Source organism: Miscanthus floridulus, chromosome 2, assembly GCF_019320115.1.
Source record: "Miscanthus floridulus cultivar M001 chromosome 2, ASM1932011v1, whole genome shotgun sequence".
NCBI classification, from domain to species: Eukaryota; Viridiplantae; Streptophyta; class Magnoliopsida; order Poales; family Poaceae; genus Miscanthus; species Miscanthus floridulus.
In genome coordinates, this window is record NC_089581.1 from 166,356,044 (window position 1) to 166,379,118 (window position 23,075).

General features: G+C 46.8%; 1 protein-coding gene across 1 annotated transcript; it reads left to right on the plus strand.

Moving 5' to 3' along the window:
* The first annotated feature begins 5,077 nt into the window (after positions 1-5,077).
* On the plus strand, positions 5,078-10,184 carry LOC136540510 (transport inhibitor response 1-like protein). Its single transcript, XM_066532514.1, has 3 exons — positions 5,078-5,717; positions 5,814-6,333; positions 6,408-10,184. Exons 1-3 carry the CDS (start codon positions 5,197-5,199, stop codon positions 7,167-7,169), a joined length of 1,803 nt encoding a protein of 600 aa, XP_066388611.1. The 5' UTR covers positions 5,078-5,196; the 3' UTR covers positions 7,170-10,184.
* The last annotated feature ends 12,891 nt before the right edge of the window (positions 10,185-23,075 follow it).

The following is a 23,075-nucleotide window of genomic DNA, read 5'->3' on the forward strand; positions in this document are numbered from 1 at the left end:
GGGGAGCTTAATCTATATAATGTTAAGAGAGTCAAATTTTGTGACATATTCCACTCTATACACAAAGGATCACAAAGTTTGACCCTCCCTTATGCTACTAATGTCTTCCTTTTCGGTGTTTGATTCCAAAGGGAGAGAATTTAGAGGACCAAAAGCAAGCATTATTTTGTAGAACCAAAAAGCTAGATCATAATAATTTACAAGTGATAATGGTCCGAGAAAGGGAGAATAGTGGATTATGGATTAGTCTATATAATGGGAAAATTTGTAGAAAGCGAGGCCTAAATCCATAATGCCACATGGGGACATTTGCAAGGGTAAGATAAGTTTTTATATGCTATTCTTTAGTTTTACAAGTAGTATCTTTTAGCATCATATAACCTTGCCCCTTGCATTGCATCCCAGCAAGTAGGTAGTTTTCAAATTTTAAAATTATATTATTTGCTAGCTTTGGTCGTGTTGTCATCAATCACCAAAAAGGGGGAGATTGTAAGGAAAATGGATCCTAGACCCATTTACTTTGGATTTTAGCGTTTGATAACCAACACAACCAAATTGGACTAATGAATTTGCAAGTGATTGTTTTGTAGTTCAATAGGGTGCAAGACATGACTTGCACGAAGATGACGTGATGATCCAATGATCAACACCATAAGCAAGACCTTAGAAGCACAAAAGAAGACCCAAGATATCAAGCAAAGTCCAACCACGAAGATAGGAACTAAGCCGGACGCAAGATCGTGAAGAAATGAGCTCACAGAGGTGACCGGACGCTTGATTGGATGTTGACAAAAAGCGACTGGACGCTCCGATCAAGAGGCTCAGCAATAGTAGGCGCTACCGGACGCTGGTAGCAAATCGACCGGACGTAGGACTGCAGCGTCCGATCGAGTATAGAAAGGTTCTAGAGCAACGAAGGTGGCATGTGACCAGACGCTGGCAGCGTACGATCAGTTGATCGCTGCTCAAACGGTCGGGATGACCTGACACGTTCGATTAGGATGGCCTGAACGTCCGGTCAGTAGCAGAAAAGTGGAATTTCGTTCCCAACGGCTACATTCTCAGTGGGGCTTATAAATAGATCCCAACCAACCATTTGAAGCGTGTGGAGCTGAGGAAACATATCAAGCGTGTTGATACATCATTTTAGTGATCTCCACTTGCATAGTGCTTAGTGATTCATTAGGTGATTAGCGTAGGTGCTTTGCAAAGTGCTTAGGTTGATTAGACCACCGCTTATGCGTTTGCTCTAGGTTTAGGCCTAGTGTTTAGTGAGGTTTGCATACCTCTTACCACTCGATGCTTGTACACAGCATTGTTGTACATCGAAGGAGCTTGTAGTCTTGCGAGATCATATCGACCGCGTTTGTGGTGTGGCCGCCATCGTGTACTAGAGGGAACAAGGCCCGCGATATTTCGGTCGGAAGCTTGATAGTAAAGACGGCGAAGAGCATTCGGGAGAGGCTTACCGAAAGACACATTGGAGACCTACTTGCGTGTGGGAAAGGCCTGAGGCTATCCATGGGGTTACCCAACCAGGAGCTTGGCCCTTGCGAGGGGCTCTAACGAGGACTAGGGGGAAGCTTGCGTGCTTATCGATACCTCAGTAAAAATACCGGAGTCATCGATGGGAGTTTGCATATCTCTACCTTGCTCTTTAGTTTCCGCATTTACATTGATTGTATTACTCTTTTTGTGGTAGAGATAGAAATACACTAGCAAAACCATAGACACACATTTAGATAGTTTATCTTTTCCATAAGTTTTGCTAAGGTTAGCAAAAGAGGCCATAATTTAGAAGTAGATTTTTAAGTTGCCTAATTCACCCCCTCTTAGGTGTCAAGGTCCCCTACACACAAAGTTTGCCATGCGTCAATCATGGATTCCGGCATAATTTGTGAACATACCTCTAGCAGGAATCCTTAGGACTGCGTCACGATCGGAGAGTGCAAATTCTTTTTTTAATCGTTTCTTTCATCGAAAATTGACCTTTGTTGAGTTTTGGCTGAGGTTTGACATAGCTTTGGAGTGCCAGCGCCAAGAGGAGTTAAAGGCCGACAATGCAAGTCTTCACAAGACTCCTAAATTGATGACACCATGGTCCATGGAGAAGCAATGTAGTGTGATATATACACATGAAGTTTTTAGTAAATTTCAGAAACAAATCATAGCTGCAAGAGACCATTGCATTATTCATGGCATTACAGAGTGTGAAGATATAAAAATTATCACCATCAGCAGTCTATCTGGAAAAGAGCGAGTGGTTCAGTTGAACAAGTCTGACATGTTTGGTAGGTGCTCCTGTAAATTATATGAGTCCTATGGCATCCCGTGCCGTCATATAATACAAGTGCTTAGAGCCGAGAAGCAAAATGAGGTACCATCAATTTATATTATGAAGAGATGGGAGAAAAGATGTAAAAGGTTTGTATTGTATGATTTTTTTCTATGGCTGTTTTGTACAATAGTCTTGATCAAATATTCAATTTTACAGGGAACTATTCTTTGATGAAGAAGGTAACCTGCTAGATGAAAAGCCTGAAGATCCTACAGAGGTGGCAATGCAAAAAAAGATTTCAGATTCACGGAACCAGTTTGAAGATCTCATCTAGATGGCCAAGAACTCTGAACAAGGGATGGACTTTTTATTTTCTAGTTTATCCAACCTAGTAGAACCTCTTCAAAAGATCACACCTGCTACGAGAGTTAATAAACAGGATGAGTATGAATCTTTCCTTGGTAGTAAAATTCCAAATCAAGTCGATATATATCCACCAAATGATATCAAGTCCAAAGGGAGATGCAAAATAATTAAGAAGAGCAAGGAGATGAAGGCTATAAGCAAAGGTAAAAGTAAACGGACGTGTGGAAAATATAAGCAAGTAGGGGATCATGATGCACGCACTTGCCCAAACAATGTTGTTGGCTGGTATTTCAAGTTCGTGTAAACACTTTTGATCATTTTGATCATATTCAATGTACTATGTTATGATAATCAAGCTGATCTTCCAAGCTTCTATTGCTCTGCTTGCTGAAATTTAATCTATTTGTGTCTTCGTCCATTGCTAACATTTTGATCTGGATGTAGGTTTTGATCATTCATGATGGCATGATGCTATAGTGAATTAGTAAGCTTAACTCTGAAACAGTTCATTAATTTTCTCGTTCTTAAGTCTGTCTCTACATTTTCTATATTTTATTGCACTTGGAAACCTTTTTAGACCAGTTATGCAATTTTTTATGACGACAATGAGATACCTAACATACATGCGTGATACATATCATTCAAATTCAAAAAGATGGATTAGGGTCCAACACTAGGTTCTTTTGATCATTCATGTTCAAAAGATGGATTACAATCAACACCACACCAGGCTACAGATTACAGCATTGCTGTGGTGTAAAAACACATGCAAATTGGACAGCTTTCTAAATGCGTCTTCAATCGCATTCATCATCTGCCACTGCTTATTCACCATCTCCTAACAGAATAACTGCCAGACCTGAAGAACCTCAGCACCCTCTCCCCTACATACAAGCAAACAGGCACCACCAGATACATCCATGTCTGTATCAAAAACAAATACCTTAGGACTCAAACTTCTCATGGCATCGCCTTTGACGATTTTATAAGCCGCGGAAAATCACATACAAGTTGGTTCCATGGAGAAGCAAAACTGACAATCCGAAGCTGATGGCATCTCCTCTCAATCCGAAGCTGATATCATCTCCTCTCAATCCAGCTGCTTCAGGTCATAGTACAGGCAGTAGCCATCAACAACAAGCTCAAAATCCTCAACATCCCACTTGGCAATGGCTGTGCTGATCCATTCATCAACATTCTCATGCCAACGACCTAGCATTTGGAGCCTCGGTTTCTGGACAGGCCGGCGTTGAGGCACATCCTTTGGAGCCAGAAGAAATGCATTCACCTGCTTGACATCAGAGGAACTTAAGTAAGCAAAACTGTAAGTCTGTTGATTCATACTGAAAAGGGGAAACGACCAGGCAGAGCACACAAGGCGGCGGCAAATCGCGCGAAGGGGTGCCGGCGCCCTCACCAGGAGGCGGAGGGCCACGAGCGGAGGAGCCCTCATAGGCCGGCGAAGGGCCCACGGGCGGCGGCGCCCTCACATGGCCGACGGAGGGCAAGGGGCGGCGACGAGAGATTTGCGCCTGGTGAACCAGGGGCCCATGGCCACGGCGGCGGTCTGGGATGACTCGCTGAGGCCGGGCGAACCAGGGGCGTGGCGCCGTCCTAGGGGCTGGGGCGACGAGCACGGGGTTGGGAGAAAACGAAGCCTGGCGGTGGCGATGGATTCCTGGCAGCGCAGTCGCGGCTCGCTCGCGACGGGGAGAAAACGAAACCTGGCGCACGGTGCTGCGGATCGCTAGGGGGTTTTCCGAAAAAGGCCGACATGTGGGAGGGTTTAGGTGTAAAATCGTCCCACCTCTCACCCTATCCATTGGATCAGCATCAAGTGCATCTGATTAGAAGTTTCCAAGTTTCCACAGATTTCTGGTTTACCCCTAATATGTTCCCTTTAGTAATAACAGACCTCTTTGGGTTTATGGATTCAAAATCAAATGGCAGATAAAAATTTGTCTACGGAGCACTGTCGAAATTCTGGAGCACAGGATTAGAAATGTGTCCTCCAAGCAAAGTCAACGGCTCCACCCTCCAGTGCTAAACTAGGCGGCAATTCCCGACAACGTGAGCGGCCTCGTCAGCATAACGCAAGTGGCTGTGGCCCGATGAGGCCACCAACACCACTACTAATCCTCGTCAGTGAAAATGCGATCACGTGAATAAATAAATAAACAGATCCGGGAAAACGGAAAACGGAACTGGATTTTTACGGGCGATTTTTTACCTGGCACCTGAAAAGGGACAGATACCCAGATCTACCGCCTCCCTGGCATGGCAAAGGGAGAAAAGAAAAGCCAGAGAGAGGGAGATCTACCGCTGAGCAGCAGAATGCACAAGCGGCGGGCGGGCGGCTGCGTCGACTGACTGGACTCAGGCGAACACAAGTACACCTCACCCACCCCCCGCACCCCACCACCCAGCTCCACTGCGCAGCCGCTGCTCCCCCTCCCTCCCTCCCTCCCTCCAGCTCCTCCTCTTCCTTCGTCTCCCGCTCGGCCGCCTCAGCCCGCGCCGCGACGTCGTCGGGGGGAGCCAGCCCGCGGGCGATGTCAGAGGAGGACGAGGCCAAGCCGCCGCCCAAGCGCCCCACCAGCGCGTCGCCGCCCGCGGACCAGGTGCTCGACAACGTGCTCGACACGGTGCTCCAGTTCCTGGACGCCCCGCGGGACCGGAGCGCCGCCTCCCTCGTCTGCCGCTCCTGGCACCGCGCCGAGTCCGCCACCCGCGAGTCCGTCGCCGTCCGCAACCTCCTCGCCGCCTCGGCCGCCCGCACCGCGCGCCGCTTCCCCAACGCGCGGAGCCTCCTCCTCAAGGGCCGCCCGCGCTTCGCGGACTTCAACCTCCTCCCGCACGGATGGGACGCCTCCGCCTTCCGACCCTGGGCTGCCGCCGTCGCCGCCGGGGTTTTCCCCGCGCTCGCCTCGCTCTACCTCAAGCGCATCCCCGTCACGGACGCTGACCTCGACCTCCTCTCCCGCTCCCTCCCGGCGTCATTCCGCGACCTCACCCTGCACCTCTGCGACGGCTTCACCTCGCGCGGGCTCGCCTCCATCGCCTCCCATTGCAGGTATCTCTTCCTCTTCCTCCATTTCGATGCGTGCGTTGTTCACCTGTTCTAGACTGCGACTCGAACTTGATGGATTCTATTCTCCCGACACGACAGGGGCCTGCGAGTGCTCGACGTGGTGGAGTGCGACACGGCCGAGGAGCAGCAGGAGGCCGTGGACTGGGTGGCCGCGTTCCCGCCGGAGCCCACCAACCTCGAGTCGCTCTCCTTCGAGTGCTACGAGCCGCCCGTGGCCTTCGCCGCGCTCGAGGCGCTCGTGGCGCGGTCCCCGCGCCTCAGCCGCCTGGGGGTCAACCTGCACGTCTCGCTCGGCCAGCTGCGCCGCCTCATGGCGCTCGCGCCCAGCTTGTCGCACCTGGGCACCGGGTCGTTCCGCCCGGCGGAAGGCGGCGAGGAGGGGACAGGATTCGGGGAGGTTGTCAATGCATTCGTGTCCGCTGGGCGGGCGCGCACGCTTGTTTCTCTCTCCGGCTTCCGTGAGCTCGCGCAAGAGTACCTGCCGACCATCGCCGTGGTGTGCGCCCACTTGAAGAGCCTTGACTTAAGCTACACCGCGGTCACCCCTAATCAGATTCTCGTGTTCATTGGGCAATGCTACAACCTTGAGACACTATGGGTACTAAACTGTACTAGATTGCTTCCTCGACTTGTTTTTGTGCTCTGTTTTGCTGACGAAGACTTATTTTCTAGGTACTTGACTCGGTGCGCGACGAAGGGCTCGAGTCCGTGGGAAATTCTTGCAAGAAGCTCCAGTCTCTTCGTGTGCTCCCATTGAATGCACGTGAGGATGCCGACGAGTTGGTATCAGAGGTTGGCCTTACTGCCATCTCACGGGGCTGCCCTGCTCTCCGCTCGATATTATATTTTTGCCAGACAATGACCAACGCTGCTGTTGTGGCCATGTCGCGCAACTGCCCGGAGCTCAAAGTGTTCCGGTTATGTATAATGGGACGGCACCAGCCGGACCATGAGACTGGGGAGCCTATGGATGAAGGATTCGGTGCCATTGTTCAGAATTGCAGCAAGCTTACCAGGTTATCCACGTCCGGGCAACTTACTGACAGGGCATTTGAGTACATTGGCAGGTATGGCAAGTCCCTGCGGACGCTCTCTGTAGCGTTCGCTGGAAACAGCGATATGGCGCTGCAATACATCCTCCAGGGCTGTTCAAAGCTAGAGAAGCTTGAGATAAGGGATTGCCCTTTCGGCGATGCTGGCCTCCTCTCTGGGATGCACCATTTCTATAACATGCGGTTCGTCTGGATGTCAGGCTGCAACCTGACCCTGCAAGGGTGCAAGGAGGTGGCTCAGGGGCTACCACGAATGGTGGTGGAGTTGATAAATGGGCAGCCTGATGAGAATGAAAGGAATGAAAGTGTGGACATCTTATACATGTATCGGTCACTCGATGGTCCAAGGGAAGATGTGCCACCATTTGTGAAGATCCTGTGAAGCTGCTTCTGCGGAGGAGGCCGGGTATGAGTGGGTGCCTGGGAGTATCATGCTGCTGCACTTGATATGCTGGCTGAGTGCAGATCATTTAACGGAATATATGTAAGTTGTTGAGCTGCAGATATGGTACATTTTTATCTCTTCAATTTCTTATAGAAGGATTTGCAAGCACTGTACTGGAGCGGCGGGCAGGGTGTTCAATTGATGTTGTTCTAGTAGGAGTTCATCAGTGTATGCAAAGTGTTCTACGGCAAGACCATAAGCACAGGAGAGCAGGCTTCTTCGAGGGTGCCTCATGGCTGCCTCAGTTTTGTTTGCTGCTCTGGAGGCTCCGGTTTGAGGACCATCTTTCTGTGCCGGTGCAACCACCATGTTTTCTCTCAATTTTTCGAAATGAAGCTTGTTATATCAGATTAGATTCATTACAACTTCCCCATCTGCTGTTGTTGCTGCTGCATATTTTCTGCTTCATTATTCGCATTTTGGAACTATGATGAGATGAGAAAAACCTCCTGATCTGAGCTACTATATATTGTTAAATTCCAATTCCAATGTTCCTTGTCTCAAGTTTTGTGATCTGATCTGTGTTGATGTCTTGAAAAGTCCCTGCGCCTGTCTTTTCGATATCTCATCTGAATCCGGAGCTTTGGCTGTTGCTATCATTACTGGAGGACCTACAGTCACAGCCTGAAAGCTCTACCATCCCTCCTTACTGAAAGGTCAGCAACAGCAAAGGGTCATGGTTTAGGCCCTGGTCCATCAAGTGACGATTGCCTCGCCTGGCGTCCATTTGTCTTGACAGCCCTAGTTTCTCGCCGACGTGTTCACCGTCCACAGTCGGCCGGCGATAAGCGATAGCGACGGCTGGGTCTTGCTACTAAGCCGTCCCCATCAACTCCAGCAGGTTAGCGATTATATGATGATGATGACTTGATGATGGGGATTGGGTTTTGGCCCCCCAATGCAAATATCACGCTCCATGAGCGGAAGGAATAGCTGCCACCACGGCCTTTCTCTTTCGTCCCAGCTTCCTTTGGCTGCCTGATGGCCGTACCGGCCACTATTCTGGCAAAAAAAAAAAGCTTGGATGGCGACCGGTCCTACAAGGAAGCCCCTGGTGGTGGTGGTGGATCCGGACCAGAAGAAGGAAAAGACGACGACGGGGGAGATGGCAAATGATGAGGGAGTGATGACCGGTCGATGGCGATGGGGGGAGATCCATCGATCCATCGTTTGACTGCCTCCCGCTCTTCAGTCTTCACGAGTGAGTGAGTGAGTGATGAAACGGGGTAGTACTGCAGGCAGTAGACGCCAAGCGAGCGTGAGGACGAGAGATTCAGAAGGACAGTGAAATCTGCTGCTGGTGAAAGGTCTTCACCAACAAACTCATTGGCCTCCTTGACCACCCCGCTGTCTCGTTGTACTCTTCCTGTTCTTCGCCGATGATTGAAGGCGCAGTCGAATTATTATAGCTACGGACACCGATCGCCTCGCCTCGCCCCAGCAATCGTCCGAACGCTACTGATTGCGATCTGCCTAGAAGAACAGGAGATCTCCATCTCTATCCGTTCCGATCGTCCGAGACCGGACTGAGTTATCGCGTGATGGTGGTGCCTGGAGGCCTAGCGCTAGCGGTTGGGATCCGTCGCTGTTCGATCAGTTCTTGAGGCCGCGCGCATCATGTCAAATAATTGGCTGGGCTGCTGTTCCAACTCCGCCTCCGGGAAGGAAAAAGAGATCTGGAAATCCGGCCGGCAGATCTAGTGGACCTCATGCTTCGACTACATGCAAAGCGGCCGGGCCGCCGGCCATGCTGTTCTTGAGGCGATGTGCAAGCCTTTGGTTGGTTGTTTTGTTCGAGAAGATGCAGGAGTACCATGGTGGGTGAGGGGTAAAGGAAACTCAACTGTGACGGATTCACCTCGCGGGAAAGTTGCAACTACTATGCGCCATGTGGAACAGCAACGCTCGGTATGTGCAAGGCTTTATTACTCTACATCAGGGCAAGGGCCACTGCTACATACAGACAGGAGTGCTGTTTGTTCTTGTTCAGTTCAGTCGTCAAATATATCCATCCAGTTCATAAAAAAAAAAAACAAGGTTCATGGCAAATTGCATTACTGTGCTAACCAGGGGGAATTATTCATGGCAAAGTGCATCCTCCCTCTTACAATCTATGATGATTGCTGTGCTCCGTGCTTTTCGCCTTCTCATACGGTCTAAACCACGCCTTTCTCAGGCACATTATGTTTGGTAAAAAGGATGGAAATGATGACAGAAAAGAAGATTCACCGTGGTGCTTGCTGCTCGCCTGTTTTAACCGCTCCAAATCTGGAAAAAAAAGTGAGGTGACGACTTTTCAACGGCCATCAGCACGGAGACGTGGATCAACGGGGTGTGTACATGTATGTGATGTGGCCAACCGATTATCTCCTCTGAAAGTTCGGCGCCATTTCAGGCAGGGAAGCATGTGTTCCCAAATCTGCAGAGGCAGGCGTTAGCGGTTTTTAATTATTCATCATTCAGGCAGACTTCATGGTTCAACCGAACTGCATATATGAAGAAAGCACGAGCTTAACTCCTAACAGCTTCTTCCTGCTGCTGCGTGCGTGGGCCCGCGGAGAATAGGACTTGCAATCATATGATGCTCTGTTCGCTTGGCTTATAAGCCGTACTTCTTCAACCAACGAACAGTATTTTTCTCTCACAACAAATCAGCCAACGGTATTTTCAGCCAGGGCTTATCAACCATGGGGAACAGGGCAATATGCGAACAGTGAAGAGATTGGATTTCTAGGGTTACTTTATAAAGTGTCAACACCTTTGATTTTTTTTTAGTTTAATCTTGGGGTGTGGTTTTATTGTTTTGTCACATCACCTTTTTCTCACCCTTTGTTGATTGAGGTAGCAGGGCCATGTTTCTAAATATCCAAGATTACGCATGGGCAGCGTGTCCACATGCATCAGAAGAGCGCTAGAAAGAGAAGTGCTCCACTAAATCAGAGAGAGAGAGAGAGAGAGAGAGGGAAAGCAAGCACTTGAGCTCTTGAGTCTTGACCCTGATGTTCGTGCCGGCCCGGGCGGGGAGGAATCAATCATCTACTGCAGCCAAATGTCAAAGTTCTTGCATGGTGAAATGAAATGCACTGCCGCCGGTGCCAGCGCATCTTTTGTCGAAACATCAGCAGAGAGGATATCTTGCTTTGCTTTATAGAGAAAAAAAAAGGAAAAGCAAAGCGGCTTTGTATTTGTGGAAGCTGGATTGCGAGAACATATTCTGTAATCTGAACCGCCGGCGAGATCAGTCAACGGCTTCTGCTACGTGCAATGTTTCTGGCTTCTAGGTGAGGTGATTGATTATATTGAACCTAGTTGTAGCTGTGAGGAATCAGTTTTTGAACCTAGTTAGTTCACTCATATAAAAAAATTAAAAAAAATGACTTTGCTCCTGAACAGGCATAGCACTCCGTACTTGAGAATTTTTTTCCCCTGAATCTTGTTGATGTTCTCATCAATCAACAAATGCCACAGATATTTTTTTCTGAAAACAAGCAGGAGAGAGCGCGTCATTTCATTGTATTAAGGTGGAGACGGCCCGTTTAAAATTTAAATGCCACAAATGTAGAAATCTTGTGCTGAACTTTACGCTAATCATTTATCTAGTAGGTCAGCATTCGTTCTTACAAGGTGAAAGCTAAACAATTCGTTCTTATGAAAAGTATTTGGAGCCGCATTGCCTCATCAGTCAAGCACTTTGCTGTTGATCAACAGCTCACTTCTTTCTCTCTCTCTCTCTCTCTAACCAGTGGAGTGTTTGCACTGCTCTCCCGCCTCCCGGGGTCCAGGACTTGAACTGTTGAACATGAACGTGCCAATCTACAAGTTGCGAGGTGCTCCCGTCCATTCCAGCGGCCAATCGTCGGACTCGGAGAGGACAACTCAACCGGGGGCATCTCCGGATCTGGACCGCCCCTACCAATCCAGTTCCGGTCTCCTCGGCGAACATGCACGGCACAGGCACAGCCGAGCCAGCCGCCATCGCTGTCCTAGCAAAGCGGCAGGTGAGTTTCCGTTCCGTGGCGCGAAGCAATGGGGCCGTGCTCGTGCTCGCGGTTCACGAATCACCATGCATGTGAAGCCAGCCAGTTGCATCGCAGGTGGGTACGCGCACATGATTGAGGCCTTGAGGGGCTCCTCCTCTCGCTCTGAGCCTGAGAGATTTGTAAAGGCACGAAGCAGATTGCAGGCATCAATGTTTCGCAGCGAGCGCAGATCTACAGCGCGGCTGCGGGCTGCGGCAGGGCGCTGCATGCTGCTTGTGCGCGCAGGTGACAGCCACTACACGAACAGGCACAAGGGGTTGAGGAGAAGCAAACAAGGGGTCTAGTTAGCAATGTAGCACGACAGGACAAGCCTGAATCGATTCTTTGATCCCACCCTCTCTGTTATGTTATCTTTTTTTTTTTGCTTTCTTTCATTTAATCATTTCAAATGCAGGTCTGTTCATTGTTTTGTATTATCTATCTATCTTTGCAGCAGCACAAACCTGATTGACAGCCAAGCAGTTGATCATATGGCAGATATTGTATTAGTATTTTACTGCTAGCTGCCTGTGCAGATGCCATGAGTTACTTGGAGCAAGAGATGCTGTTTAAACATTTTTTTTCTGCTATAGCATACTTTTCTTTTCTAACATTCATCAAAGTCAAAAAAAGGGGGAATCTTGCTTATCATTTCAAACCCCAAGAACCATGGACTTGTTGGGACACGAACCCGCATCACACTGACCAGTGATAGGAGAGGTAAAGAAGAGGGAAGGCTGCGTTGCCCTTACCTTGCAGAGGCCAAAGTTGCAACTTGCAGATGCATTTTGCCTTTCATCCCTACTCGCCAATTCTGAACTAGCAGCACTACCAAGTGAAAACTTTTTCACCAGCTATCAGCTTTTACTGTATCCTACGTACTCCACAGTCGTCTAGTATGATGCATGTCCTCAAAACTGAAGGCTGCATTACCCTTACCGTGCAAAAACCAAATCTTTCGAGCTTAAGCTTCAAAACTGAAGCCTTAATAATCAGGTGGATCAGGTCTCCTCAACTAATAACAACTCAATTTTGAAGAGAGCAGTCTGGTGTTGGTTGTGGCAACTGTGAGACGGTCAAAGGCGTGCCATTCAAACCCCGGTGGGGGCCCGGCCTCTCTTTGCAAAGGCAAAGAACTGTACTGCCATGATCTCCAGTTATTATCAGTGTTCAGTCCCTGCTGGGGCCAATGCCAATGCACATCCAATCCAAGGTGATGGATCCATTCCAACCAGAGCCAGCTTCCACAGCCTCCCTCTAGTCCTCTTCAAGGTGACGGACGGATCCATCCAACTGGTTTTCTGTGGTCATGGAAAGGCTCGAGTGCTGAGCGCAAAAGGGCACAAGTGAATGCTGCACAGTGCACGAACAGAGCAGGAAAGCAAAGGCATCTCTGTGGCTAGATAGATAGATAGTCACTGATGCGGAGGAATGCCTGCCTACCTCAAAAGAATGAGTTGGAATCAGCTCTGCATATGTTAAGCACACCACCTGTGCCGCTGTGCTGCTGCTGCTGGAGGATATGCATGCACAATGCTGCGTTGCTGGGGTCCTCTCTTCTATCATTGCAATCTTTTGCCATCGCTGAAGATGACACAGGACACCATGATCTTATGCCCCCTTGCCGTTTCAGGCTTCAGTTCATTCGTCACAGTTTCGCGTCCACGGGTTTCTTTCATCTGCAAAGTCTGTACCTAGTTATATGAACAGGTGTTGATCCTTTTTTCAGAAAATGGAAAATATCCGGTCCCTGCATCCGCATACAACCAATCCTTACAAAATTTTCAGCTCGAACACTAGAAAAATGTAGAGGGGAAAGAGCACACTCAAATGTAGAGAAACCAAATGCAAAGTCTAATATTGCTTTCACATCCATTCTTGGCGAAGACGTCCAAAGGTGTTGATCTGGACAGGAGGTATTCTACATGCTGGACGCAAGTACTTGGATTTTTACCACTGTATTTTCATCACTGCCGCAGCCTGCAGTCAATTACTTTCCTAGCAGGAGGACCATCTAGGAAGAGCACTGGGAAAAACAGCTTTGGTTTCAGGCCAAATCTTTTATAACATCGCTCGGCCCAGATCCACAGCAGGTGCTGCCATGATCTGGCTCTCTGCAGCTCATCACTCTCCAGGTTGTTGGGCACATGATGTATCATAGCTCCTGTGCACGTTAAGCGACGAGATATTTGTGCAATTTTGAACGCTCTGTTCAGCACCTTTGTATTGTATCAACCATCAAATGCAGTCACTGAATCTTATCTTAACAGCACATGGTGATCATACATGAACTGACAGGGTGAATCTATCCACAAAAGGCACCACATCCAACCCATCCTTTGTGAAATCCTGACAGGTATATGTTTTCAGAAGTAAGGATAGCAGAATCATGGTTGCCTACAGGCCAGGATAAGATTCTGCTGCTCTGGTTCGTTGAATGTCATCCAGTTCACCTTCTTAAAAAGTGATTCCACGGTTCAGTGCAGAATCCATGCAAAGGTTGAGAAATGCAAGGAGCTTAAACAACTGCAAGAGCAAAATGATGATCCTCCATTTGTCAAACAGCTCTTAGAGATGAAGGGTCAAGGCGCCAAACTTTCAAAGCGTCATCGTGGAGTTACACGTAATTCACCCAATTAAGGAATGCTGCATCTTGCTTTAGGAAAACTGGTAGAGTGCTGAACATTGATTATTTTTTCTTAAGGTAGTCAAGTACTGAGCGTTAGGATTGGATTCTGAAGAATCATGTCATGCAGCCATGCAGGCATGGGCATCTGTATTCACCGCTGCAATGGATTAAGCTAGTGCAAGTGACAAACTGACTATACAGCAAGAGGTCAAGGCTCAAGAAAATGATTTTGCTACTCAAAAGTCAAACTAGATGTCATTTTCCTGAATTAAGCTCAAAAGGACGATTAATAATTGTCACCGTTTACTATGGTAGGTTAGGCTTTACCTACTTTCTGACCACACTACACATATGCTCATATAGTACTATCCTACTGAAAAGGCAGTACTAAGTAGGAGCTGCCGCATAGAAGCATATATATAATCAGGTCCACTAAGATAGCTTCTGTCAGTGTCAACGTAGGATATTTGCATAAACAAATCGCAACATGCCAACAAGGTGCACGAGCTCCAGTGAAGGAGAGTCTTAGTGGCGATGATCGAGCTACGTCACATCGGTGGAGCATCAGGATTTGGCACCACCAGAGCAGACCACAGAATTAGGGGGTGTTTGGTTCCATGCACTAAATTTTAGTCCATGTCATATCGGACGTTCGGATGTTATTTAGGAGAACTAAATATGAGTTAATTATAAAACTAATTACATAGATGGAGACTAATTTACGAGATGAATTTATTAAGCCTAATTAATCCGCCATTAGCACATATTTACTGTCCGTCATTTGGCATCAAGTGAACGGAGATGAGTTGACCTGTCCGTCTGTGCCATTGTGTCGTTGGTCAGCATGAGTGAGTAACATTTGTCGGCTGTCAGTTTGGCTAGAAACTAGCAGCTGGCCGTGCAGGATTCTTCTTCTAGCATGTTCCTCAGGGCCGTCTCTTTTAGAGGACCTTGGGCGAGCACGATCGTAAGAGCCCATTAAATTAAGCATTTAATAAGACGATTAAAATATATAGTACAAAAAAATTAATTTGCAACGTATGTTTTTTAGTTCATAAAAGATAACGATAGTATAACTAAAGAACTAAAAGAACAATAAAATAACTATTATGATTCACTCAAATAAAGCATAATACTTCAGTGCTGTGTGAAAAACCATCTTCGGGCACTTCTTAATGAAAAATCTTTAAGAACAGTATCCACTAGAAATAGAAAAAACACTAACCTTCAAAGCTCTCTTGGACTGTCGTGCTAAATATATAAGTCTTCAATACTTTATTATAATAGCTATATATATCTACAACATACATATATACTCATGGGCCCCTAGCGGCTTGGGCCCCTAGCGGTCACACCACCTGTCCTACACCTAGAGACAGCCCTGATATTCTTCATTTAACACGTGCCTACGTATTGTAGCGTTGATATGAGAAGGTTATAGCTGAAAGAGAAGGTTACACCCTAGTTGTTCGAGCATCCTATATATGTCACGCGAGGGGCTATTCCTCGTCTATATAACATGCAACTATGGGCTAAGAGGAAGTCGCGGCGTTTCAACTAAAGCTTCCACACTTCTGAGTTTTTACATAGTATCAAAGCCATTAAAAAAGAAAAACTAGAGGCTAGCCACAATGGCCACCTCCTCTAATGCCATAAATCCTCTCTTCGCCATCTCTATCTCTAAGAAGTTGTCAAAGAGCAACCATACAATGTAGCAGGCACAAATCCTCGCCCATCTCACTAGCACATTGATAGTGCCCCCTGTTTTACAAGCTAGCATGGCCTATCATTAAGGTGGATGTGCTCAACGCCTTCAACGTGTTTTGGGGACTGGATGGACGCAATTTTCACCTTAATGATGCATTCATGATCCTATTGCGCAAGAAGAACGATGCCCAAGAAATAAGGGCTAAAGGCCCATAAGCCTTATGCATAGCTTCAATAAATTGATCACCAAATGCTTGGCAAGACGGTTCGCCAAGGTGTTGAACGAGTTGGTGCAGCAGAATCAAAGTGCATTCATTAAGGGGCACTCCATACACGGCAATTTTTTATCCATTCAATTGACATGTAAGGCCCTGCACGCCAAAAGGGACAGTTGCCTAGTCCTGAAGATCGACGTTGCAAAGGCTTTCGATTCGGTCTCTAGGCCATTTTTGTTGGCTTCGCTAGCACACTTGGGTTTTAGTGCAAGGTGCCGGGACTAGACCTCGCTGCTGCTATCCACGGCTAGTACAAGGATACTGCTTAATGGAAGACCATGGCAAAGAATGTTATTTGTCCTGTAATGGAAGTGCTCAATGCCCTAATCATGTGGGTGGACGGACAGGGGCTCTCCACATCGCTGCGTTGCGGTGCGATTAAGTGTTAAACACCACTCTATGTTGATGATATGGTTCTTTTCCTTGCGCCAAATGAGATGGACCTTTCGGTGACCAAGGCAATCCTAGAGATTTTAGCCTCGACTTCAGGACTCTCAAACCAACTTAGACAAGAGTGTTGCAACACCCATTGGGTGCTCGGAGGAGCAAATTCAACTTGCCACTCATTTGCTAGCATGTGGAGTGGGAGATTTCCCATGTCATTACCTTGGTGTAATGTTGACGCTTCGACGCTTAAGGTGGATGCAGTCGCAAGTAGAATTCCAACTTGGAAGGGAAAATTGATGAACACAGCAAGAAGAGCAACTCTGGTGAAATCGACGCTATCTGCAGTTCCAGTTCATATGTACATTGTGGTCAACATTTTGCCTTACGCGACCGAATCAATTGATAAGCTGTGGAGGGCCTTTGGAGTGAATTGAACTCAGTAAGCGAGGGTAAATGTCATGTAGACTAGGAAGTTGTGGCAGGCCAAAAGATGAGCCTAACGGATTGGGTGTCCTAGACTTGCGGCGTTTTTGGCTGGGCCTAAGGCTAAGATGGGAGTGGCTGCGCAAAACTGATGCCCATAGGACATGGATTTACCTACCATCATCTTCAGAGAGGGCAGTGACGGCTCTCTTTCAGGCGACAAGGACACTCATCGATGATGGTCTATCTATGGCGTTCTAGAGTTTTGGACTGATAGATGGCTTGATGGATGCTCCATTGAACAAATTGCACCGTCCGTCTTTATTATCGTGCCACGATTGTGGAGGAAGCGAATGGTTGCTTTAGCAATCCAGAATCACAGCTAGGTGTGCGATATCAATGGTGCGATCACCGTTTAGGTCTTGATGGAGTACATGCTCCTTTGAGACTTGCTAGAGTCCCTTTAGCTAAATGATGGGGGTATCAGCCGTGGTGCGCTAGAAATGGTCCAAAGATCAAGCTTACTCGGTCGCTATAGGGTCAAGATGGCGGACTAGAGGAAGGTGAATAGTACTTTCTAAAAAATAGTTGCACTAACTAACCGAAATAAATATGGAATTAAAACTATTGGTCTAGCCAAAATTATGTGGCTGAACCACCCTAGATAACGCGCTTACGAAGGTGCTTGTCTTCCATTGACACTAAGCACCTTGAGAGCGAGCTACATCAGGCGAGTTCCGTCGGGCACACCCCAAGGGAGAGCTCGAAAGATCCATATTTTCCCCAAGGATCCAATAATGAGAATGAGTTACAATACTTAGTCCATTTCATACATCCAGAGTTCTTAGAAATGTATTATTACATTACCAAATTCAGTGTGCGGAATATTAAACAGCAGAATGATAATAAACATCTATCGATAATGAACAAGGATCCGTCTATGCCCACCAGAAGAATCCTTCACACAACTGGTACTCCTCAAGTGGAACCTGCAACAGGGGTAAATAAACCCTAAGTACACAATATACTCGCAAGACTTATCCGACTAGTGGGAATAATTTCCCGACTCCAAGGGATATGATAAGCTTTATGGTTTGCTAGGTTTCTTTTTGTAGAAAGCAATTCTAGTAGTTAATCCTTATTTATGTTATTATTAGTAGTCATAATTAATTTATAATCTAGCCATTCTATGTAAACACATGTTCTACTTTCAAGCAAGGGTTGAGCAATCAGTTTAATTTCATCACCTTTCATCTTTTAGTTCTTACTACGGTGCTAGACTATAGACAAGTCGTACCGGAACATCGGTGATTCGTGAATCAATGCCCCCAGCTGGGTACCCCAAAACACATGCCCCGCTTGAACCCTAGGCACAAGTAGGACCAGCCCATCACTCTCCTATCATAGGGTCCACGTCCCCATCCAAACTTGGACTCTAAGCCCCCGCTCCTGAGTCCCGGACTCAGTACGATGCTTAGACCTCCACCATCACTGCCTCCAATCAGTTGATCTGAAAAGAGCCGGAACCCACGACAAGAGAGAAACAAGCCTTCCTTACGCCCATACCCAAGTATGTGCTCGGGATAATAAATCTATGACTTACCTAGAACCCAATGCAATGGTTGGTCCTTAACCGATACAGACAGAGAAAAAGTGTAACCAAGCTATGCCCTGCTGGCCACAGGACACAACCTCTTACACCCACCAATACCTATACCATAACCCTGCCCGATCACCATTTTTTCTTTCCACCATTTTATCATGAGCGATCATAATTATCACCTATTGTGAGTAACGATAGGTTACTCACGCTATCGATATTCTAAGCATAACAGCTACTCGACCTATACTAGTAGGACTCATAGGTAAGTATATCTATGCATGTAGTTTCCATAAAATACCTGTAACGTAAATGCACATCATATATATATTCACTGATCATTCAAAAATATGGGTTATGCACTAGGGCTTTGCCTTGGACAGGCGGTGTGTCAACAAAGTCAGCAACGAATAGCTCTGGGGCTCCCTCCTATACGAGAATCTTCTCCTCGTACTCCTCAATAACCTCCTCGTAGTCCTATTCGTCCGTAGGCACGAACTCTACCAACTCGTTATCTACATGCATGAAATGATGATGCAACACTTAGTAATACGGCAACCGCAACTCTTAAAATACGAATACACCTGTCAAGCTACTAAGCTAGTTCTACCGACTAAGACGCTATGTTATCTATCATACCCACTAACCAGGTATGAAACATGGCATGTACTATCTTAGCAACTAAAGGCATTCTTACTCTTAATACCAATTTACTCTTATATGATAAAACAAGGAGTATTAGCTACTCTATTTATCAACCTACTCTAGGGCTACAAAAATTACAGTAAGTACATAATAATCTATTGAGCCTACTGTAAAAATTTCATAGCTACAGCTATCATCAATTTGCCACAAAAATTCCTACAAATATTAAGCTAAATAATACTAAGCTTTCTAATTTGAATTTATGAATCTATCATTATCATAGCTAACTGTAAACTAACTACACCAATAGATAGATAGCATTTTTACGAACCTAACAAATTTGGTTTCACTATTTTTAGACATCTATAGAATTTACTATAAATTTTCAAAGTTTGGCTCCAAACTAAATTGAATAAACATTTATTAATTCACCAGAAATGAAAAACCGAATCCACCCGCGCGGCCCATCGCATGAGCGGCTCGGCCCACTCCCGCGCAGCGCATGCGCCTACGCGACCCACTAGCGTAGCCCACGCAGTCGTGGCTCAGACGCGCAACGGGGAGGCCCGCACGCTACGACAGTTTTGCGAAAATGTTCCTGACCTTCCGGTGAATCACCTTGAGACCTATGGTACTATTCCTACAGTCATATACTTTGCAGATAAACCCTCAGAACAATCTGTCTTCGCAACGACGGTGGTGGTGGCCGAGTGGCCAGGCCGCCTGGCGCAACGTGCGCATGCATGTGTGAGTCGCTTGCCAGGGCGCGGCAACAACGGTGCGGGTGAGCGCGGCGGAGCGCATGTGCGCGCTTGGACAAGACAGTGCTATGGCGCTGAGCCGACCCGAGGCTTGGTGACCGTGTCCAAACACTGAAGCCGGCCAGGAACGTGCCTTGCACGCTTTTGAAAGCATCCCAAAAATCCATCTCATTGATCTAGTTGCTAAACCACCTATTTTACGCTCGAGATGGCATATCAAGCTACTAAAACCAGCCCTGAAATTACACTACTTCTTAATCCAATTCGCCTACAAAAATTCCTAAACTTAGCCTCGTCAACCCATTTTCTAATTTAAGAAATTTGACTACATCTTGATCGGTTTCAAGTCAAATACGATTTCCAAGCTATTAAGTAAGCTAGCTAGTGAATCCCGTTCTTGACCATAAGTATTTCATTGTCACCTACGAAGCTTATACTATAAACTTTATGCATTCTATAGTATTTCATTGTCGTATATGCATTCTATAGTATTTCCGTTCAATAAAAATTCATTTAAACCCTAAGTGATACAATGCGACATGAGATATAACATCCGTTTCATGTTTCTGATGAATGTTTCAAGTTACGTACATTGCTTTGCACCCTATATTACACACATTTACACATAAATATAATGCCCATGCAGTATTTTAGTAAAAGACTATACAGTGTAACACCAAGGGTGTTACAGATTATACCCCTCCATCTAAGTCCTCAAGCACCTTAAAAGATCCTAATTAGGCAATAAAGGTGTTGGGCTAGCTAGATCTCACCTAACCATCTAGCTTGCAAGATCAAACAAACCTACGCAACTAGTACTTCACACAACTCAGGGAGCTCCTACACAATCTAGTAAGCAAAAGCACAAAGCCACTTAAGCTCACTAGCAATGTTCAATAACAAGGCAACTAATGCCGAATTAGAGAGTGCAAATTACTTAGATACACAAACTAAGCAATATGACTAACAAGGTTACTCAAACCAAATTAGTCACGCAAGGGAGCTACTTCTATGCTACACGAGCAAGAAGGTAACTAGCAAGCTATACAAGCTAACTAATTACAAGAGCAACTACACAAGCACAATGTATATGAAAGTAAATACAAGCTTGTGTAAAAGGGGATGCAAACCAATGGGAAGACAAGAATGACACGGTAATTTTTGTCCCGAGGTTCACATGCTTTCCAACACGCTAGTTTCCATTGTGTCGACTGTTCACTTGGTGGTTTGGTAGCTAATTGGCACCACACCAAGCCCACACATCGGGCACCGCAAGAACCTACCCACAAGTGAGGGTAGCTCAATGGCACGCTCTACTAGTGTTGCTCTTTGTGGCTCCCGTGGGGTGAGCATGATACCCCTCACAAATTCTTCTCTAGAGCACTGCACAATCTTCTTGCGTGCTTCACGACGAAGAACTCGCCACGAAGCCATCTATGAGGTGGCAACCTCCAAGAGGAAAAATCACCACCGGCTTGCAACTCGAACACCTAGTGCCACTCGATGAAATCTCATAATGCAACGCACTAGAATCACTCACTCACAATGGATTTGCACTTCTTGCAAGCACAAGTGAGTTAGAGGCTTCTCAAACCAAGCACACATAAGGGCAACACATTCCCAAGGTGCTCAACCTCAGCCAAGCCCGAGCTCCACCTCTATTTATAACCCACAAGCCAAATAGAGCCGTTGGAGCCTTGGAACACATTCTACGAGGTCACTGGTCACAGCGGTGGTGGCACTGGATAGGGGTGGCGGTGCCCCTCCAACGGTCATCCAACTGGGGCACCGGACAAGCTACGGTGACCACCCGGCCAGCCCCCTAAAAACACATGTCTCTGGAAAAAGTGGTGGTGCATCGCCCTAGGGGTGGCGGTGCCCGTGGCGGTGCCCAGCTCTAGCTCCCTCGCTCTTGGCTAAAAAATGGCGGTGGCACCGCCCCACCAGTGGTGGTGACCAGGCGGTGCACCGCCCTCACCATGGTCGTGTACATTGGACGCACCGGTGCCCGCGCTCACTTTGTTGTTGATTAGTTGGGGTCAGGTGGGCACCTCCCTAGGGGTGGCAGAGCCACCGGACAGGGTGGCAGTGCCCCACCAAAACACCTCCCTCTCGGCCTCCTCAACTGGTCACCGCCACAGGGGTGGCGGTGCACCGGACAAGGCATGGCAGTGCCCTTGAGGCAGCACCCCGAGCCCGGTTATGCCTCCTTTTCTTTACCTTTTTCACCACCTTTGCAAATGTGCGAACACTCCAAGTGTTCCACCATCTTGTGCTTCTGTGTTAGCTTTTCACAAATGTTTTCCAAAGGATTAGTCACTTAATTTACCACGCCACTTGATCCTAGCAACAATGCAAAGTTAGATCACCCGAGTGGCACTAGATAACCAATATGCAAACAAGTTTGCCCCTCTTAATAGTGTGGCCATCTATCCTAAACCTGATCATAAACTTCTCTACACACCTATGACTGGTAAAATAAAATGCCCTATAGGTTATACCTTTGCCTTGCACATTCTATTCCATCTCCTCCATTGTTGATGCAACACATGCACCAACCATATCACAAATGATATGATCCACTTCATATTATCACGTGACCTTGTTGGTTCATCGATCTTGATCTCACTTGCTTTTCACCGTTGCTTTCATCCATCGACGCCAAGTCTTGCTCAAGCTTCACCGCCATGTGGTCCATTGCTCCAAAGCCTTCACTTGCCCTTTACACTTGCAACCAGTCCATCAAGCCAAGTCTTGTCTTGATCTTCTCCACCTTAGTCACATGACTTAATGTTATGTCTCATATGCAATAAACTCTATCATCATATGTGTGAGCTATGCAACATATCCAAGCCATTTCACCTCTATTGCATGAGTTGCTCACACAAGTGTTCTGTGTGGACTAATCTCCTGTGTAAATCACTTAACCACACATTAGTCCACCTAGGTTGTCACTCAATTACCAAAACCAAACAAGAACCTTTTAGTCATGTCGCCTTATGGGGCCATGTTCATTGGCTCAATAAGAAATTTGGAAGATGAGCGTGTCGCCTAAAGAAAAGTTCTTCTTTTGGTTAATTCTACATAGGAGATTGATAGGCAACCACGAGGCATAAGAAGTACGGACTGTAGGACGATGACAGTTGCGCCCTTTGTGACCAAGAACTTGAAACAATGGATCACCTGCTACTTGGGTGCGTTTTTAGCAAGGAAGTGTGGTCATGCATCCTAATGAAGCTTCAGTTGCTGCATCTGATGAACTACCAAAATGATGAGTTATTGCTTTGGTAGCTTTGTTCAAGGAAGGTCGTTCCAAAGGATGCCAGGAGAGGTTTTGACTCCCTTATGATGCTTATAAGCTGGTCCATTTGGAAAGAGAGGAATTCTTGGACATTCA